The sequence below is a fragment of the Etheostoma spectabile genome, chromosome 13 (genome assembly GCF_008692095.1).
Source record: "Etheostoma spectabile isolate EspeVRDwgs_2016 chromosome 13, UIUC_Espe_1.0, whole genome shotgun sequence".
Lineage (NCBI taxonomy): Eukaryota > Metazoa > Chordata > Actinopteri > Perciformes > Percidae > Etheostoma > Etheostoma spectabile.
Genome location: NC_045745.1, coordinates 2379903 through 2383285, shown reverse-complemented (window position 1 = coordinate 2383285; position 3383 = coordinate 2379903). Strand labels below are relative to the sequence as shown.

At 41.8% G+C, this 3383-nt stretch overlaps 1 protein-coding gene across 3 annotated transcripts in view; it reads right to left on the bottom strand.

The window, feature by feature from the left end:
- Window positions 1-377: 377 nt before the first annotated feature.
- Window positions 378-3383, bottom strand: part of robo4 (roundabout, axon guidance receptor, homolog 4 (Drosophila)) — a 51966-nt gene continuing 48960 nt past the window's right edge. For all 3 annotated transcript variants that reach the window (XM_032533824.1, XM_032533826.1, XM_032533827.1), the window contains one exon: window positions 378-1559. In XM_032533824.1, coding sequence (XP_032389715.1) covers window positions 1390-1559 — 170 coding nt within the window. In that variant the 3' untranslated portion in view covers window positions 378-1389. The remainder of the gene's footprint in view (window positions 1560-3383) is intronic.

Sequence of the window (3383 nt, the reverse complement as noted above, 5' to 3'; positions counted from 1 at the left end):
TAAAATGCATCGCTTATTTCTTCTGAAATAATTTCTGCCACAATCTTCTGAACATACTGAAAAATCCAGAGAGTTGATAATACGATAATATGCTTCATAGCAACTCATTTGGATATGGCTTGAAGTTAACGGACATTCATTAAAATCAAAAACTTAAAGCTTTAACTTAACTTAATTCAGCCACAGACGCTCTCATTGCAAACTGAAACACACTTTCAGAAACTATGAATACATCCTGTATGGTAAGATATTTCAAAATAAAATGCAGTCCCACAATCATTTGAAGTGTGTATGGTGTTTTTTTGTGTTATATTTTTTTTAATTTGGGACAATAATGTAAACTTTAATGTCACAAAGGAAAATGAATGTAATCCCTGTCAAATATTGTTGCGTACAAAATGCAACATGAGCTTTTATTGCACCGCTCAGCTGGGACACATTCCACATGTAAAGTCCTATAGATTAAACGATTTTTATTCAAAACTATAAAACACATCTGCAATGTGAACAAAATACAATGCACACTCTTATAAAATGCAAAACCTTGATCCTACTACCATTAGTACGACTAGGCACTTAAACTCTCACAATACTTGTTGAAAGCTTCTTAAAATTCAAGATATTTAAAGGTAGAACCTCGAGTTAGTTCAATTAATTGTTAACAAAATAACTTTCTACTTACAGAATGTTTTGTCTGATGCAAACTTTGTGTAACAATAATAAAAAAAAAAATGAACAGAGGGTATAGAGTAAAAAAGAGATAACACATCTTAACATAGCAAAGAAACCTCAGAATGTAAGAAATCAGCAAAACAACTGGAGGAAGACGATTTGGAATGTGTTTCACATTTCTTTTTTAAATAACATCTCTTGAATATGCTGAATATATATACACTCGATCATTAAAACAGTCTGTACAAAATCCCCCGAACATGGAAATAAGAAAACAACTCCAGTGTTTTTCTTCTGCCTAATGAGTTTTCTCACTGTCTCGCATCCTGTCATTGTGCCTTTCTTGCTTTTTTTTTGAAACACACCGGGTGAGAACATCCCGAGGGAAGTATCTCATGGACCTATCCTCTAATGAGTGGTAAAAGGATAAAAGAGAGGAAGAGAAAACTTCAGAAACTCAGCGGAAGTCATTTTTAAGGACGCTAAATAGTAGCCGGACTGCCCTGAGGTACACCGGGTAACTAGTGACAAACAAACAACAGCATCGTCTAGCAGAGGTGTCTCCAACATCAAGGAGTTGGCTCCAATTATATTGAAAAATCCAGATTTGTGTCTATTATTGAGCCCTGAAAATTATGATAAAAATTCAGGTTGCAGCATCGTGTCAGTCCCTTCATCTTGTCTGTGCAGTTGTGACGCTGCTGTGGAGTTCTGTCCCTAACTCTCAAAGGGTTTGCTGTTTCTTCCGGGATAGCGCGCCCTGTACTGCGCCTCCATTTCCTCCGCCCAGGCCGCGCTCCAGTCCCACGCCGGAACGGGGTCCAGCCCGCGGAGCGAGTCGCCTCCCGGGCACACGCCGCTGAGGGGCGACGCGGGGGGCGAGAAGTCTAAAACACAGAGAAAGGACGACATGTTGATATATCGCTTCAATACTCAGTGGAAGGATTATGTGGAAACAAAAAGGGAGCGTTTCAAGACCTCGGAGGGGAACCCCTTCATTCTCGGAGGACATTTAGGAGCTCCTTTGAAGCAGCTGTCCATCACTGGAAAATATTCTAATATGTTCGAGGAACCAAAAAAAACATTGGCGTTTGGCCACAGCCCCGTTGTGGATCCTAAAGGCGCTATTACATTTCAAAGACCTGGAGAAATGGAGCCGTCCGGGAATAATAATAGTTTATTTTAAGCCGCCAGTCCATGTGTGAAAGCGCATTTTCCAACGTGTCCCCATCTGAAACCAGCTGTTCCTGCTGCTCCACTGTTTTTTTTTTAAATATGATTATCCTTCAAGCACGCTTAACCTTAGCGTGGATAGTTAAATGGCAAATGGAAAATGGTTCTCCTGCTGACAAAGCAACTTTGTCCCCACCACGGAACGGGACAAAGACCTAGTGATGAATACTGTATGCAACCCCTCTGGACATTTGGATGAGCAGCAGCCTCCAGGTTACAGCTCATTCAGTATAAGACACGCAGAGCTCAACAACAAAATGCACTCAATGGGTGTCAAAGACACTGACATTTGGCCCCAATGCACTCTTACGGAGACCCCCGCCCCCCCCGGGGTCGGCTGACAAGAAAAACTAAACCGTGCGCACAGAACACAGATCACCTACCCTCGGTTTTATAAACTTATCGCACGGATTCAGAATCTGCACCCTCGGTTTTAGAAACGTGAGCAAAGTCTCCCTCTTTCATGCCTATCAACTCTAATAAAGGGAAAAAGCCCCAAAAAATAATCATTGAAAAAAGAAAGTGAGTCACAGATTCCACCTCCGGGAACAATTACTCTACAGTGAAATTATATGTAGTATGGGGCACCTGGGGCTCGGTGGTAGAGCATTGCCTGCCCATCGGAAGGTTGGTGGTTCGATCCCTGGCCTTGCAGTCCAAGGTAAAGTGTCCTTGGGCAAGACGCTGAACCCTTGGTCACAGTGTGTGAATGTGTGTGAATGGCGAATGGTTCCTGTACTATGGAAAAGAGCTTTGAGTAGTCTTTGAGACTAGATAAGCGCTATATAAGAAGAGTCCATTTACATTAGTAGTGTCTCCAAACTTACCTCAATTATAACTCTTAGTTGTGCTTTAGCACTTACTTTTAATAAATTAGTTTGGAGACACTACCTTATTTAATCATTTGAGTAATAGATATTTTGAGTAGGTGTTGTAGTTTATAGACGGTCCCTAAGCTGCTGCCCTAAGAGCCCAATCTTATTTCTCCAGGTTTGTGTTGATGAAAATGAGTTTGCAGCTCGTTGTTCACCTTACTACGTTGGGAAAGATGCGTCATTTGTGATTTAGTATCATTTCGCCGTAGAGTAATTGATCCTGGATGTTCTAATCTGTCAATATCTTTCTAACTTAGTTTTTTATTAAACCAAGGGCACAGATTCTGAGTCGGTGTGAACAGTTTATTAAACCGAGAGAACGGATTTGTATTCTGTGTGCAGGTTTTTTTTTCTCAGCTGACCCCGAGGGGGGGGGGGCTCTGTACACTCTCAACACTACAGACAACTATGCTCCCTCAGTATGGCGTTGCACACCAACCCAACTTTAGGAATAACATAAAAACATAATAAAAAACATTTCACAAACCTTTGGTCACGGCATTCCACCCCCCCCACGTACTGGCTACGTACTCACGGGACACAGACCCTACACCCTATGCCGGACCCTACGCCGTGGCCTGTATCCTAGCCTTGGTAGCATTG